Genomic DNA, 16,762 nt, shown 5'->3' with positions numbered 1-16,762 from the left:
CAGCCAGAAATTGAGAGGGAAGGGGGTGATAGGGAGAGACAGACAGACTGACAGCTGCAGCCCTGCTCCACCACTCGTGAAGCTCTCCCTCCACTGTATTTCTCTTTTTCTTAAAGATTTTATTGATTGATTGATTGATTCACGAGAAAGATGGGAGGAGAGAGAAAGAGGCAGACATCACTCTGGCACATGTGCTGCCGGGGACTGAACTCAGGACCTCATGCTTGAGAGTCCAGTGCTCTATCTATTGCGCTGCCTCCCGGACCACTCCACTGTACTTCTTCTTTTTTTTAAATTTTTAACCAGAGCACTGTTCAGCTCTGGCTTATGGTGCTGCGGGGGATTGAACCTGGGACTTTGGAGCCTCGGGCATGAGAGTCTGTTTGCATAATCATGATGCTGTCTACCCTCCGCCCTGTACTTCTTTAAATAGGAAGAAGAGAAAAGGCTTTTGATGTCTTGTGCTTTGCCTTTAGAATTAACGGTCTTGAGGTTATGTAAGAACTTCCAGGCCACAGTAAGGCTGTCCTGAAGGTAACACTTTTTTAACTTTAGTTTTTTTATTTTGATTTGATAGAGAGACATTCCAAGAGGAGTGAGGAGATAAAGAGGAAGAGAGACAGAGATACTTGCAAGCCTGCTTTACCACTCGAGAACCCCCCCCCCCCCACTCCCGCAAGAGGGGACCAGGGTTTGATCTGGCGCTTCAGGCAGTGTTTTAATTCATGCTTTTGGCATTGCCAGGCCTCACTGCTCCTGACCAATCTTTTTTTCTTTTCTGGTAGAGAGAGAGAGCAAGAGATACCATAGCACTAAAGCTACTGCCAGTACTTTGGGGTCTGGGAAATTGACCTGGGCACCCTTCCAGGTGAGCTGTCCTACTGCCCGTCCCTAAGACAGCATTTAAACAGCCTTTAGATGTAGTTTGCACCATTTTTCTTTCTGTTTAGGAACCAGTATTTTAGAGATGACCCACAACTATTTCCTCCGTTCTCCACCTGCAGCATCTTAGACTTTGGAAATGACTTGGTAGCAGACAAGCTATAGAAGGTGCACAGAGAGAAGATCGCAAGAGCGGATTCAGTTTCTTTCTTTCCTTTTTGAAATTTTTTATTTGTTATTAATAGTTGGTCACAAGATTGTAAGATTATAATGTAGAGCTCCACACCCACCACCACAGTTCAGTATCCCCAGCCCCCCGGCCGCCTTTGGACATGTGCTCACAGAGGCCCTGTGATCAGGGGCTCTGCCTGCCTTTGCTGAGTGAGGCATCAGCCCAGCCCGCACTCCTCAGGCTGCTTGGTGTCACCGTGGGGGGAAGAGCCCCCGTTTGCGTCCTGCGGAAGCAGCAGCATTTCTGAGGACAGCAGCACCTCTCATTTCCAGAATCGCAGGACTGATGCTAGCCCCTTTGTTGCCTTTCCCCTAGTTAACAGAGTTCCATCTCCTCTAAGTAGATGTGTCAGGTCACCTAGTGCAGTTCATAGGAAAAGTAAAAGCATTTCCTGTGTTGGTGATCACTGTGGGACGTCTGTTGAGAGCCCTCGTTTCATTTTGATGTCTTTTCCCCATTGACCTCCTATCCCATCTCGTTGTGTTTTCCAGCTGTGACGATTACTTTTTTATAGTCCACCGCGGGGAACGGAGAGGCATTGGGGGCATCTTTTTTGACGACCTTGACTCTCCCTCCAAGGAGGAGTTGTTTCGCTTTGTGCAGAGCTGCGCCCAGGCGGTGGTTCCTTCTTACATTCCTCTGGTGAAGAAGCACTGTAATGACCCCTTCACTCCGCAGGAGAAGATGTGGCAGCAGCTTCGGAGGGGCCGGTGAGTGACAGAGCAGCCCCTGGCTGTGACGGTGGGGCGTGCGGTATCGGACATATGCTTTGCCGCGTGCACAGCAAGCACTCGGACCCCTGAGAAAACCGTAACTACAACAGACGTTTGATGGCATCAGCCAGCAGGGACTCAGTGCTCGTCCAGTCAGTCCTTGCTGGATTGATCCAACTGACTTTTTACTCTCTTGCAATACTCTCCAGGCGTGGATAATGGGTGCTGCTCAATGCTTTGTGAATGCAGAATTATTTCACTCGCCATTTAAGTTTAGTTGTAGAGGAGTCATTGGAATGGAAGCAGTCTTCTCCATTTGCACTTGATATTTACAACAGAAACTATGCACGCTTCAAACTTCTGTTCCTTCAGGGCCACTTCCTCTGTGCTTTTGCCCGTGAACTGGCATGACGGCAGTTTTGTAGGCGGTACAGTTTATTCTCTGATACGTCCTGTACCCAAGGCTACACAGCTGCTAAATGAACGGTCTCAGGTGCTTATCTGACACCTCTCCACTTCAACACTCAGTCTTGCCTGGTTGTGAGGGAAACCAGCTAGTCAAAGCAGGTCTGCATTTCCTGCCCTGCTCGTCTGTTCTGAAGTTTGATCAGCAGCGTGAGTGGGTAGTCGGGGGTCGTCTTGAGTCACAGTGTACCATGGGGCAGTCCCGGTACGCCCACTCCACTCACTTCGCTCAGTTCTTCTCCTGCCCTTTGCTACTAGTTGGCTGCTGGTCCGTGGCTGGACCATGGGATTTCTCTTTCACGTTGATTCTGTTCTCAGGCCTGGGATGTTTTGTGTACTTAGGGAGACAGACTATTGCCTCATTGCCTCCAACAGGTCAGCTTTAGCAGTGTTCAGATAAACATGTTTGTCCTTAGCTGTGTCCCAAATATTTGATAGCTCGTGTCTTCATTTTCATTGAACTCTCAAAACATCTTGATTTCTTCCTTTATTTCCTCTTTGGCCCAGTAGTTGTTAAGGAGTGTGCTGTTGAGCTTCCACATTTTGGGACTCTGACTAATCTTTTGTGGATTGTTAAGTGTTAGTTTAATTCCACTGTGGTCTGAGAAGATGCTTGGGATGATTTCAATGCTCTTGAATTGGCTGATGCTGTCTTTGTGGCCTAAGTTATGGCCTATCCTTGAAAATGACCCAAGTGGATTGGAGTAAAATGTATATTCCAGTTTCTTGGGATGAATGACTGAAAATGTCCAATAGTTCTAGTTTATGTATCTCTTCATTTAGCTCCCTCATGTCTTTACTGATTTTCTGCCTGGATGATCTGTCAAGTTGAGAGAGTGGGGTGTTGAAGTCCCCTACTATGATTGTGTTACTGTTAATATATTGCTGTAGCTCTTTCAGTAGAAGTTTTATGTATTTAGATGGCTTCTCATTGGGTGCATAGATGTTAATAATTGTTAAGTCCTCTTGATTGATTGATCCTCTGAGCATTAAGTAGTGTCCATTCCTATCTTTTTTAATCTTATCTATTTTAAACTATCTTGTCAGATATGAGAATAGCTGCTCCTGCCCTTTTTTGTGGGCCATTGGCTTGTATGATAGTTTTCCATCCTTTCACTTTAAGTCTGTGTTTGTCTTGTTGAGTTAGGTGGGTTTCCTGTAGACAGCATACTGTTGGGTTGTGTTTTCTGATCCATCTTCCTACTCTGTGTCTTTTAATAGGTGAATTCAGGCCATTGACATTTATTGACATTAAAGATTGAAGATATTTTAACGCCATTCTTGTCGATTTTTAGAGTGTTCTGATATATGGCCTGGGTCTGTTTACAGGAGACCTTTCAGAACTTCTTTCAGGGCAGGCTTGGTGATGGTTGCTTCTTTCAACTGTTACTTGTCTGAGAAGGTTTTGATGCCTCCATCTAGTCTGAATGACAGTCTAGCAGGATATAGTATTCTTGGCTGAAAGCCTTTCTCATTGAGCACTCGATAGATATCTTGCCAGTCTCTTCTGGCCTGTAGTGTTTGTGTGGAGAAGTCTGCTGCTAATCTTACGGTTTTCCTCTGTAGGTGACTCTTTGTTTTTCTCTTGCAGCCTTCAGGATCCTTTCTTTATCCTTATTCCTTTACATTCTAAGTATGATGTGTCTTGGTGTCTTTAAGTCTGAGTTTGGGGCCCTCTGGGCTTTATGTCTTTTATGTGTCTAGACTAAAGTTCTCAGCTATTATGTCCTGAAGAATGCTTTCTTCCCCTCCCTCTCTTTCTTCCTCTGCTAAGCCAATAATGTGTATCTTATTTCTTTTGAAGTCATCCCATAAGTCTCTCTTGTTGTTTTCAGTATCTCTTAATCTCTTTTTGAGACCTCTTGCTTCTTTTTTAGTTGTCTCTGATTTGTCCTTGTTCTTGCTAATTCTGTCTTTAATCTCATTTATTCTGTTCTCTCTCCCCTGTCTGTACTCTTTTCTGTAGTTCTTCTATTTTGTTACCCTGTCCTGATACTGTTTTAGCTTATTCAGCTACTTGTGTTCTTAGCTCAGCTATTTCAGCTTTCAGCTCTCTGATAACCTTGAGATAATTAGTGTTTTCTTCCAGAGTCTCATTTGTTGTTTCTGCATTTCTGATGCCTACAGTAGTAGGCTGACTACAGGCAGAGGACGACAGTAAGCTTCCACTTCCAAGTGCAGGCCAGGAACAGTAGGGCGTGAGTCAGGAGGGGAGCAGCCTGATCGCCAGGTGGGGAGCTCTTGGCCTTCTTACGACATGGCACGGGGAAGCTGCCGTTCAGATCCACCCGTGTTGCTCTGCCCTGCCCTCCCCTCCCCTCCCCTCCCCACCTGGCGATCAGGCTGCTCCCTTCTGACCCTTCAGCCTGCGGCTGGGCAGTCTCTCGGCTCCCAGCACTCACAGCCTACTGTTCCTGGCCTGCACTTGGAAGTGGAAGCTTACAGTCTGAAGAAGCAGGATAAAATGTATGTCCTCATTAAATACAGGTTCATAGTGGACAGCCATCTTGGTGTAGACACATGGATGGAGAGAATCCAGAAGATCACAGATAAGCACAGTCTGTGGGAGTCAGACAGCATAAGGTCAGGAAAGGGTTACTGTTCACTGACAAAAGGAGAGAGCCTGGGGTCCTGGTGCATGATGATGGGAGAGGGCCTAAGTTCACCTGGTTGAGTGCTGCATGACAGTGCATAAGGACCTGGGTTCAAGCCCCTGCTCCCCACCTATAGGGGGAAAGCTTCGCGGATGGTGAAGCAGGGCTGCAGGTGTCTCTCTGTCTCTCTCTCCCCATCCCCTTTCAATTTCTCTCTGTCTCTACCCAATAATAAATAAATAAATATTTTTTAAAAGCTCCCTAAGTTGGGGTGAGAGTGCTCTGTAGAGCCCTTCACAGGGAGACGAAACGGTGCTGGCAGCCATTAACTCCACAGTCCAAATGATGGGAGGGAAAAGCAGTGCAGTGACCCCCAGAGCGCTGCCTAGATTGTTCTTTCCAGGGGAGGGTGGGCCACATGACCACAACTATTTACAAAGAAGGATACGGGTGGGAATCTCATCTGTGTGCTCAGTGAGGAAGAAGTCGACTCTTACTCAGATAACCTTTTGAGACAGGCAGGAAAAGACAACAAGTGGTTATTTTTATTTTTGTGCCAAAGGAAATCAGTGACAAATGCCTGGTGAGGACTAGAAAGTGACCCACAGATGTTCCCAGGGTGTTTGGTAAGACGTCTGTGGAGAAGTGTTTGAGAAATTGAGGCATACTGTGTGATTCTGAAAACTATTTTCCTCTAGATGTGACTGAAGACGACAGTGGATAAAAGAATAATCTAAGCGAAGTTTAGACCGAGAGAGTAGATTCTCAGCCCGTTGAGCAATGACCTGAAAGGGGAATATGTATTGGAAGTTTTCAGATTGATGGATAATTATGAATTCCTCTAGGTAGCAGAAATTTCCTTTTGGGGGTGGGGGTTTGTGACAGAGACTGAACCCAGGGCTTCAAACCTGGGAAACCCATGTCTGTGCTGTCTACCACTGAGCTACAGCCCTGAACCCAAAGTGATCTCTTGGAATTGGAGAAAAAAAGAGATCCGTTTACAAGGGATCCCATGATGTTCAAGGCAATCACAGACTTTTAAAAATCATTCTATTAGGGAAGTTGTTTGCATGACAGTTATTAGCACATGGGTATACCTCCTCATTTTCCACCACCAGGTAAGCCCCCTGCCGCCATCATGGATCGGGCCCCAGCACCTACTCAGTTTACCCCTCCCCTCACCACCCTGCCCCCACCTTGCCTTCTGCTCCAGGCCAGACCTAGTTCCACTTAACCACAGATTTTTCAGCTAGATAGCTGAGATCTGACTCTGCCAGTTACTGGAAAGCTAGCTAATATGCTGAACAAATTCTTACTGACTGTGCTGAGTAATACCGTTGATTTCAGTAACTAATGTATCTAGAATCTATTAGTTATAATGCATTGTTGTTCTCTGTACTTGGTCTTACGGTCTCAAGTGTTTTATTTCCTTGGTGCAAGTGAGTTGTAGGCAGTGAAGTCTTCTCTGAAACATCTCAAACTATAGGTGGGCAAATTCCAAAAATGCTATTCCTTTTTTTAAATTGCTGTGTCTTTAGGCCTTGAGCCCATTCTGTCTGCTCATTGCAGAACACGGCCTTCTTGTTATGTCACCGCTGTGTGTTGTGGCTGTTTATAGGCCATTGTTTATTGACTAGAATACCCTTTTATTTATTCTGGCCAGACTGAGAAAACCCAGTTGATGGTAGACTGGTATTCCCTGTCTCCAATTTCTTATCTTATTTTATTTTATTTATTTTGAGAATAAAAGGAAGGAAGATGTCAGAGCCCTACTCAGCTCTGACTTATGGTGGTGTTGGGGACTCAACCTGGGGCCCCAGAGCCTCAAGCATGAAAGACTTGCAAAAACATTATTCTTTCTCTCCACTGCCCTTTTTCTTTTATTTATTTATTTATTTTAAAAATATATATTTTATTTATTTATTCCCTTTTGTTGCCCTTGTTTTATTGTTGTAGTTATTATTGATGTTGTTGTTGGATAGGACAGAGAGAAATGGAGAGAGGAGGGGAAGACAGAGAGGGGGAGAGAAAGACAGACACCTGCAGACCTGCTTCACCGCCTGGGAAGCGACTCCCCTGCAGGTGGGGAGCCGGGGCCTGAACCGGGATCCTTACGCCGATCCTTGCGTTTTGTGCCACCTGCACTTAACCCGCTGCACTACAGCCCGACTCCCCGCTGCCCTTTTTCTAACTCCCAGTGTAATTGGTGGGGCAAGAAGTCCTCCCCTATTAATGACTTGTGAGATTAATCACAAACAATTATGTGCTGTCAGCTGACCCTTGATGCTATTTGATTTCTCTTTATCAGGTATGTAGAGTTTAATCTCATATACGATCGGGGCACGAAGTTTGGCCTCCTGACTCCAGGATCCAGGATTGAAAGCATCTTGATGTCTTTGCCTCTAACTGCCCGGTAAGAGTATCTCATCGTAATGGTTACTCCCCCACCCTCAGCCCTCTCACCCGCATGACTCAGGACCATTGAGACCACCCATGTCTTCACATAGAGACAGACCTAGCAGGTTTGGGCGGTGTCGATTTCATAAGAAAGTCACAGCAAAATCCTTAAGGAGAGTCCGAAACCTGGTGTTTTTAGTGGCTGGCCAGCTGGTGTCACTGAAGGTCTGCCTGCACTGTGCCGTTCTCAGACCCGGCCGGCCTTGTGAGAGCAGTACAAGGCCGCTGTGACGGCTGCTGCTTTCAGAGTGGCGTTGCCTGTCCTGTCACTCGGCAATCTCCGGTCCCGGCCACAGGCTACCACCGTTGTGCGTGCAGAGTGGAGAGCCTGGGTGAGAGGCACACCCTGCGAGTGCTGCAGGGTCCTCAGGGATCCCTGCCATGTGGCAGCACCGAGGACAGCACCCAGGGAACTCTTAGTGACGGAGCAGTGCTCTGTGCCTTCTCTTCTCTCTCGCTCTGTCCAAAAGAAAAAGTGTGTGGGGTGGGAGAAAGTGCGAGTCTGCACCAGAGAAGCGGCACGGCGATCGGCTCATTTCCCATCGTTACGTTTAAAAGCAGAGGCTCCTGGCCTCACCCCTCGTCCAGCTCTCTGTGGCTGAGTCACCGCCCTGACCCGGTTTCTCGTTTCTTTTTTCTGGGAAACAGTGAGGAGAGGGGCCTTGCGGTGGCACGCCTGGTTAAGCACACATAGGACTTAAGCTTAAAAATCCGGGTTCGAGCCCCGGCTCCCCACCTGCAGGGGAGATGCTTCACAAGCAGTGAAGCAGGGCTGCAGGTGTCTCTCCCTTTCTACCTCCCCCTCCTCTCTCAATTTCTCTCTGTCCTACCCAATAAAATGGGGAAATTGGCCACCAGGAGCAGTGGATTCAAAGACCCAGCCACAACCCTGGAGGCAAAATAAAGAAAAATAGAAAACACAACACACTGCTCCCCAGCCATGAAGCTCTCCTCACTGTTACACCTTTATTACTGTGCACTGGCTGATTCTCTGTGGCGTGGGGCCTCATGGTTACAGTGCGGGCAGGCCTAGTACTGAGCCATCTCCCAGCCCTCTTTATTGTGTAGTCCAGTGATGAAACTCTTATGTTACCTACATGAACTTAATATGCATGTGCTTAACATTTATGCTTAGGTAGTTGGTGAAAAATTATATACTTGTGAGGGTGTGTACATAGACATATGTACATGATTTTTTATTTTAATCAGCAGTTCTTTCATTTTTATTAGTGACTCAATAATGATGAACAAGATTGTAAGATCACGGGTGCAATCCCACACAGTTCCCACCATCAGAGTTCTGTGTCCCACCCCCTCCATTGGAAGCTTCCCTGTTCTTTATCCCTCTGGGAGCATGGACCCACATTCTTTATGGGGAGCAGAAGGTGGGAGCTCTGGCTTCTGTCATTGCTTCTCCACTGGGTATGGGTGTTGGTAGGTGGTTCCACACCCCCAGCCTGTTTCTGTCTGTCCCTAGTGGGCAGAGTACAGAGCAATTCTTAGCTCTGTCTTACGGTGATGCTAGGAGTTGAACCAGGGACCTCAGAATGAAAGCCTTTTGCATAACCATTATGCTGTCTCTCTGGCCCAGTTTATGAAAATTTTATAGGACATTAAATAAAGCTAGCTCTCATCTTATTTCCCTGTTGACTGTTTTTATAGCACTTGCAACAAAGGCAAGTATCCAGAAATATCATAAGATTAAAACTTAATAAAAATTTGATACCAGGCTTTTGTCTTCCTACTGTGCTTGAGATTCATGAAGTAATGGATATTAAACAATTAATTTTTTTCAGCATCTAAATTTGTATACCTGTTTTGAGGTTACCTAAAACATGTCAGTTAAATGTAGCTAAACTAATGAAAGCAGACAGCAAGTAACTCTACCAGGAATGCCGTGTCCTTCATTGTAGCATCCGGAGTAAGTTGGGTCACAGCTTTATCTAGAGGAACCTTGTGCAGCTGTGGGAAGAGTGTTAGGGCAACTGTCCAGGTGCACGTGGCCAGATAGGCGGCATCTGCGAGACAGTCTGTTCTCCTACAGCCAGATAAGCGCTCCAGGCTTCTAAAAGCACCTGTAGGAACAGTCTTGTGATCGGAACCACTGTCTCTCGCATTTCACCAGATCAGACCGACATGTGGGCAGTTATCTCTCCGTGGATAGATATGGAGAGGGTCTCATGTCGGCCAGCATGAGGCCGCGGCGCAACAGCAGAAGTAGTCAGTCAGACGGTTACGACTTGGGCTCCTCTCCACTGCTTTCTGGCTCTCGGGGTGAATGCGTGATTCCCTACATAGTCACTGGCTCTGGTGCCCTCACATTAGCCATGGGAACCACACAGGAGATAGAAAGCTGTCAAGTAACCCACCTGCTGTGGACCAGAGGCACGAGCCTCTGGTGTGGAGTGAGCGGGACAGGTGAGCGCGAGGCGGCCAGTGAAGGTCCCGCTTGTGCTTCGGCTTTGCACCCTTGGCTGTGCTGTGTCCACATGCCACGTGCTTTCTTGAAGTGCTTTATTCCCATGAGGGAGAGGAGAGGAGGAGAGCAGAGAGGCAGAGCACCGTCCCGATAGAACAGGTGTCATGGGGATTGAACTCGGGACCTCCCGCGCTAAGCCCAGCCCTCGGCCGTGCCGGGTGGCTTCCGGTAACCGCACTGTTAGTGTGTTGTCTGTCTGTGGCTCTCAGTGCATCCGATTCAGCAGTGGCTTCATCAGAAACTGTCTTGGCAAGACAACAGTCTTCCTGGGGAAGTTTAGAGAGCTTCTTCCTGGTAGCCCAGCCTCCTTACTCCTGGTCCCTAATAGTGCCCATTCCAAGGGGCAGACATGCTTGGGTTTAGAGCAGTCACACTTAGAATCATCTTAGCTTTTATAGACGATAACAAGTTTAAACTGCGGGACAAATCCAGCTGTGTGTGTGCTTTAATGGAAATAATTTGAATGAAAATGATGATTTCAAAGGCAGCATAAATGTGCAAGATGGAAAGGAAATAGCCCAGTTGTAAAAGGACTGATAAAATAGAAATAAAGGGCAGGCACGCACAGCTAGGTAGATAGACAGCCGTGCCACGCTGAGCGCGCCCGCCCGCCCCGGCTGGTAGGCGGAGAAGTCAGCCCGTGCCTGCGGCCTTGGGAGGCTGCCGGTGGAGGAGGGGGGTACACGGCTCTGGGGGTGGGGAGGGTGCGCAGTTCGACCCCTGTTGTCCTATCTTACACTCTTGTAAATCACTAGTCCGTTTTTTTTTCTAAAGAAAGGACAGTCCCCGAGACGGCAGTGAGTACCATGCAGACTTGCTCCTTTATCTAAACCGCGTATATTTGTACATTATTTGAGGTGTTTAATATCTTATGCTCTTATTTTTCTGAGATAACTGATTTAAAAAGGCGAACTAGTTTTCATAAAGTAAAGTGACCATTAAAATAAATGTAATAAGCTAAAATAAACATGTTCGTGGGCCGTCTGAAGTTTCACACTAAAATTTTGATCCTGGGCTATTAATCAAAGTTTGTACAAAATACCAGAAACTTTACTTTCAAAATTTTGAAAAGATTTATGTTGGAGAGAAAGGGGATGCAGAGAGAACCGTAGCTTCACGCTGGCATGCTCGGTGCTTGAGGTCGACTCAGGACGCTCAGCTCGCAAGTGCTTCATTCACTGAGCCACCTGCCCAGCTCAGAGGACCTGGGAGCCTGTGTGGAGCACAGGACACGCTAGACGTGCTAGAGCAGAGTAGCAGGGGCACAAGAGGGCGACCCACACGGCGCCTGCAGAATGCCCTTGCGTCTCCCCTTAGGGAGCGTGTGTGTCGTGTGTCATTTCCATAATCAGCACCTGTTTTTCCTTCTTGCTTCTGTTTTGTACGTACACAGATGGGAGTACATGCACACACCCTCAGAGAATTCCAAAGAAGCTGAGATTCTGGAGGTCCTGCGCCATCCCAGAGACTGGGTGCACTGATGCGGAGTGACTGCCTCGGTGTGGAGGGTGCAGCGTGAGTCCTCCTGCCACTGTGTCACCTCTGGCTACCCAGCTCTCTGTGCTCTGGGTCCCCGGCGTCGGTACAAGCGGCCGGTTGTGTGGAAGCATCAGGCGTTGCTGTAGGCTGCTGCTGGTTACTGGTGCCGAGGGGGCAGAGGGCCAGAGGGGCTTGGTTTGCATTAACCTAAAAACCTATAAACCTTTTAGGATCACCTTGTAGGATTAGTTTACAAAATCAGTGCCACTGGCTTTGCAGGTTCTGAGTGAAGGGAATCTAAGTACTGTGCTCGGCATCTGGGCATGTCTTGCTGTATTATGGTTCCATCTGTCTTCTAAAGCTGCAGCTTCTGCCGCAGAAGTCTGTGGAAGGATAGACTCGATTTCCATGGATGCAGTGAGCTTGGGACTGTAGGCTTTAGGAGACAACAATGTGGCGTGAAGGGAAAAGTTTTGACCTTGTCGTTACTGAAGTCTCTTTGATCCTAGTATTTTAAGTCACCCACTTTTTGTAATAACAGATCTTCAGGAACACTTGCGTTGCCTTTATCTCTGCATACTCTAATGTGGCATTATTATTTAAATAAGGTACACTTAAATTGTCGTTGCGATTGTCTTACAACTATAATTTGTTCCTGATGGGATCCTCTACACTTTTGGATGTGAAAGATTATGACTTAGATTCTGATACTGACATTTTCTTGTTCCATACATTTTTGTGTGGTGTTTAGAGTAAGAGAGATCATTGGAATAGTGCGATTTGGAAAACGACATGGAAAAGTACTTTTCTTTAATAAGCAGACATAGTTAATCTGAGAAACAGGTATTTTTTTAATGTATGTCTTGATAAGATTTATAGGAGTAATTGCTTTCTTTTTAAACTAGAGATCTTGTAATTCTTTGCTCTTAAGACAGAACCACAGACTCTCGGTATGACTTCCTTGTTCATATGGTAATATGACTGAGTACGTTTTATTTTATTCATATGTTGAAGTTTATGAGGAAAAGTGTATCTTCGTATAAATTACAAGCCATTATCTTGGGATGTGTTGAGTGTATATGATTATGTGTGACTCCTTGGGACTCAAAAAATGTGTGGCTGCTTCTAGAATAATGTGTGGTGGGAAAAAATGTGTGGCTGCTTCAATTGCCTAATAACAAGTTGCTAATAAATTTTATTATGAAATGGAGTTTTTATGCTTGTAGTTTTCATTTCTTTTTCAGGCTACTTAGCATTGAAGAACACAAACACTTCCTGATATCTGGGGCCACCGTTTTTCATTCCTAGCTGTTTTTTTTTTTTTTTTCCAAAGAAAAATGAAACATGTTTTACACAGTTTTTATAGCAGCTTTATTTACAATAGTCACAAATTGAGAACAACACAGATGCTCATCTGCTGAATAAATAAACAAATTGCAATATGCCAGTGTGCTAAAAATGCCGCTTAGTGAAAGGAAACAGTCAGATAAGTAACAAGGTAGATACAGAGCAAAAGCATTCTGCCAAGTCAGGGCAGCCAAGGCACAAGAGAGCCCTGGGCTGTTTCCCACACACGAGAGGAGAAACCAACATGTAGGAAACAGCTTTACACGTTGTTACCTGGGTTTACCTGACACCGGCAGCCAAATGGCAAACCTCACAGACCTGTTTCTGTAGGTGTCTAGCCCTCACTGTCCCACTGGCACAGACCCGCGGAACAAGCTAGTTAAGCTGCGGTCCATCTTGCGGCCTACCAGGTTTTGACTTCGGGATTCAAAAACACACTGGCACTGGGTAGACAGCTCAGTGTGTCGTCTTATTAGAGCACAGGCCCGCACTCCTGAGGCCAGACAGACGTCACTGCCACCACTGCCGTGTGCAAGAGGTCCCTCTCCACCTCGGAAACAACTCTCTGGACTGCTGAGGCGGCGTGCCTCGGCCATGCCAGTCGTCTGCACATGACACGGGTTCAAGAACGGCCCTCACTGCACTGAAGCCAGCTTTGGTGCCTCCTTTCTCTGTCTCCCTACCCTGGAAAAGTCCGCCCAGAGCAGAGAAACCCTGGTGATGAAGACAAGCAAAATTTAAAAAAGCCTTAGGAAAATACTCTGTGTGACTTGGAAAGGAAGGGAAGATGGGGCCATAGGAACTAATGGCCAAGTACAGACAGAGAGCCCCAGAAATCATAGCTGGCCCATACCTGCAACCTTCAGAGAACTGACAACCGCTGGAGCTTCCAGTGGAGGGGATGGGGACATAGCTGGCGGGAATCAGTCGTTCATGTGGGGGGGGAAGAGCGCTGTCCCGGGAGAGCAGCAGACTTGCATGCCGGGCACAGCTTGCTCGGAGGGCAGAGCCGTGCGACCCAGAGAGCACGTTGCGGTGCACACGGGCGCCGACGGCAAGGCGGGGAGTGGCTGCTGGCTGCGTTGTGCCAGGCCGTGAGAGCCCAGCCGGGGGCAGGCACAGCGAGGAGCAGAGGCCGGGGAAGCCGCTCACTAGACTACAGCAGCAGGCAGAGGGGAATCAAAAGCCACACGCTGGGTGCCATGGTACTCGGGCCTCAAGCTGGCTGTTTCTGACTTAGTCATTTCTTTCTTTTTTTACTGCCACCGGGGTTACCCCTGGGGCTGGGTGCCGGGACTCTGAATCTACCACTCCTAACATCTTTTTTCCCCCCTCCTAAGTTATTTTTAATAATTTATTTTCCCTTTTGTTGCCCTTACTGTTTTTCTTGTTGTTACTGATATCGTTGTTGTTGGCTAGGACAGAGAGAAATGGAGAGAGGAGGGGAAGACAGAGAGGAGGAGAGAAAGACAGACACCTGCAGGCCTGCTTCACCACCTGTGAAGCGACTCCCCTGCAGGTGGGGAGCCGGGGGCTCCAACCGGGATCCTTACCCTCCTCCTAATTTTTTACTAGATAGGACAGAGAGAAACCGAGAGAGGATGGGGAGCTGGAGAGAGACAGAGACATACCTGCAGACCTGCTTCACCACTTGTGAAGCTCTCCCCCTGCAGGTGGGGGCCGGGTTTCAAACCCGGGTCCTTGTGTGTTTTAACCAGGTGCACCACCATCCAGCTTCCCTGCTTCTGTCTCTAGATAGGTAATATACACTATGTAATATATCTGGTAAGTTTGGAATTGAATTCAAAATTTAAAAAATGATCCTAGTCAGTAAATTACCAAGGTCTTCTCAAGTACTGAAACTCTCAAAACAGAATTATTTTGTCCTATAAATCAAACAGACTGTTGTTTCTCAGATTGTCTGTAAACATGAAGTCCGTGCCTCATTTTAGTTGGGGTTAGTGGCTTCAGTCCAGCTGTACATGGCTGCAGTTTCCAACCTTCCTCTGCAAAACCGGCTGCAAGCCGCCAGTTCAAGAGACCCTTTCCTGCCACACACGCCACCAAATCTAGGCCACAGCTTGCTCAGCCCCTCATCTGCTGTCGGACACCTGGGCTGCTCCCAGGTTTGGGCCGTTACACATTGTGCTGCTGTGAACACAAGTGCACACAGATCTTTCTGGGTGGGTGTGTTGGGTTCCTTAGGATCTGTCCCCAGGAGAGGAATTGCAGGGTCATGGGGTGGGTCCACTTCTAGCCTTCTGAGAGTTCTCCAGACTGCTCTCCACAGGGGCTGGACCCATTGACATGCCCATCAGCCATGTATAAAGGTTCGTGTGGGGCCATGTGGCGGCAGGCCTGGCTGAGTGCACGTGTCACAGTGCCCGAGGACCGGAGTTTGAGTCTGGCTCCCACATGCAGGGGGAAGGCTTTGTGAGTGGTGGAGCAGGGTGACAGGTGTCTCTCTGTCGCTCTCCCTATCTCTCCCTCCCCTCTCAATTTCTGGCTGTCTGTCCAATAAATACATAAAGATAATTAAAAAGGAGGAAGAATGTCCCTTCCCTTAGCATGCACAAGGACCTGGGTTCCAGCTCTTTGTCCCCACCTGCAGGGGAGAAATTTTGAAAGCAGGCAAGAGCCGCAGATGTCTCCTTCTCTGTCTGCCCCTTCCCTCTTGATAGCCAGTACATAAATAGAAGTATAAAAATACATAAAAATAAAAAGAAGGGCCTCTTTATTCCCCACAACCTCTTAATATTTGTTACTGAGAATTGTTGTTTTTAGCCAAATATTTCTATTAATGATTTAGTAATGGTTTATAAGATTTATAATAAGACTATAGAAATTTAGTGGGGTTTTTTTTTGTTTGTTTCATTTTGTTTTAAATGGACTTTATACCACTTAGTTATCTGAAACAAGAAAACAGATGTTTTTGCGGTGTGTCTTCAGCCTTTGGTTCATTTACATTGTGGCAGGTGATAAGGGACCACAGGGCTTTTCGTGACTGACAGTGAAAGAACATGGTGGGACCCACTTGCCAGACTTGTCAGAGGAAACCCCTCCTTTTAAATTCTTAAAAAAGGAGTCAGCATGGGCGTGCACTCGGCAGTCATGTAAATATGAGTGTCGGTCAGGAGGCAGACAGCGGTCTCTGCAGGCTCTTCTAGGATGCTGATCCTACCCAAGGACAAAGGGTGTGTTTCTGTCAAGCCCATAACATGGTCCCACTGCTTCTTGATAGAAGATTCTCTTTTTTTTTTTTTTTAATTGGATTGAGAAAGGTGAGGGGAGATAGTGAGAGAGAGAGAAACAGAGATACCTGCAGCCCTGCTTCACCACTTGCAAAGCTTTCCCCCTGCAAGTGGGGACTGGGGGGTTGAACCTGGGTCCTTGCACACTGTTAAGTATGCGCTTAGCCAGGTGCCCCACCGCCTGGGCCTAGGTGGCAAATGCATTATGCTTCTTCAGCAAGCAGACAACTTGGCTGAGAAGAAGTACTGGTCACGGGTGATGAAGCAGGGCTGCAGGTGTCTTTCTGCCCCTCCCCTCTAGATTTATGACTGTCTCGATCCAATAAATAAATATAATAAAAAGAATTGAAAATATACGAACAAATAAAAAATTATGAATAGTCAAATTTTATAACATCAGCATTCACAAAGGGAAAAATATTCACTAAAATAGATATCAGGAAGAACTAGACTAAAACACACTTGTGACCAGGAGAGTCAATCACCCTTTTCTGAACATTCAAAGGCTCCTTCCCAGAAGAAAATTTTCTAGAATGGTGGTGATGGGGGCGGGGAGGGGACTTTAATCACAGAGAGCTTTGACTTTTTCACCACAAAGGATCAACTCTCTCCTAGTTGATTCTCTTCTCTCTTCCTTATCCTTCACAGAACTTACTCTGACAGATGAGTTTGAATTATTATCTATAAATACGGAGATAAATAGAAGACAGATCTTAGTGATTAAGAGATTGCTTGTGGAGCACAGGACTGTGGCTAGAAATAAGACAATTACTCTTTTTCTTTGGAAGTCTTTACTATTTGAATTTTTTTTTTTTAGCTGTGAGCATTTGTAAAACTAATAAAAATAAGTATATACTAAAAAT

General features: G+C 46.7%; 1 protein-coding gene across 1 annotated transcript in view; it reads left to right on the top strand.

The window, feature by feature from the left end:
• The window catches only part of CPOX (coproporphyrinogen oxidase), a 20,408-nt gene extending 7,897 nt beyond the window's left edge, over positions 1 to 12,511 (top strand). The window contains exons 5-7 of the mRNA XM_060172166.1: positions 1,606 to 1,824; positions 7,195 to 7,299; positions 11,216 to 12,511. Coding sequence (XP_060028149.1) covers positions 1,606 to 1,824; positions 7,195 to 7,299; positions 11,216 to 11,303 — 412 coding nt within the window. The 3' untranslated portion in view covers positions 11,304 to 12,511. The remainder of the gene's footprint in view (positions 1 to 1,605; positions 1,825 to 7,194; positions 7,300 to 11,215) is intronic.
• Positions 12,512 to 16,762: the final 4,251 nt, after the last annotated feature.

The sequence above is a fragment of the Erinaceus europaeus genome, chromosome 14 (assembly GCF_950295315.1).
Source record: "Erinaceus europaeus chromosome 14, mEriEur2.1, whole genome shotgun sequence".
NCBI lineage: Eukaryota > Metazoa > Chordata > Mammalia > Eulipotyphla > Erinaceidae > Erinaceus > Erinaceus europaeus.
This window is presented reverse-complemented; position numbering and strand designations above follow the sequence as displayed.